The sequence below is a fragment of the Opisthorchis viverrini genome, assembly GCF_000715545.1.
Source record: "Opisthorchis viverrini unplaced genomic scaffold opera_v5_58, whole genome shotgun sequence".
In the NCBI taxonomy this organism is placed as follows: domain Eukaryota; kingdom Metazoa; phylum Platyhelminthes; class Trematoda; order Opisthorchiida; family Opisthorchiidae; genus Opisthorchis; species Opisthorchis viverrini.
Genome location: NW_008751716.1, coordinates 14,168 through 14,488, shown reverse-complemented (window position 1 = coordinate 14,488; position 321 = coordinate 14,168). Strand labels below are relative to the sequence as shown.

The window sequence follows — 321 nt, the reverse complement described above, 5'->3', positions numbered from 1 at the left end:
CATCCAACAAACTGCAATTCTGAATCTGACAAAGACATGTTTTAACGTGTTCTGTCACGAGCGTTTCGGCCGGCGAGAAGACAAAGACATAACGTGTTCTGTCACGAGCGTTTCGGCCAGCGAGAACGGATATAGTATTCCTGGTAGACTGCCTCTCCATTTTGATGACTTGACTAAAATTGTGCAGCTGTAGAACTCTTTCACGTATTCACAGATTGATACACAGAATCGAGGCTTTCGCCCAATTTTCCCGGGTCGGTTTTGCTCTTGTCGTTCAGCGGCTGTCGTTCACCTGAAAGGCACAAGTGGAAAAAGGGTGTA

The 321-nt window shown here is 46.4% G+C and overlaps 1 protein-coding gene across 1 annotated transcript in view; it reads right to left on the bottom strand.

Annotated features, from left to right (window-relative positions):
- Positions 1-200: 200 nt before the first annotated feature.
- The window catches only part of T265_03899 (hypothetical protein), a gene marked incomplete at both ends in the record, with an annotated part of 5,623 nt that continues 5,502 nt past the window's right edge, over positions 201-321 (bottom strand). The window contains one exon of the mRNA XM_009168500.1: positions 201-292. Coding sequence (XP_009166764.1) covers positions 201-292 — 92 coding nt within the window. The remainder of the gene's footprint in view (positions 293-321) is intronic.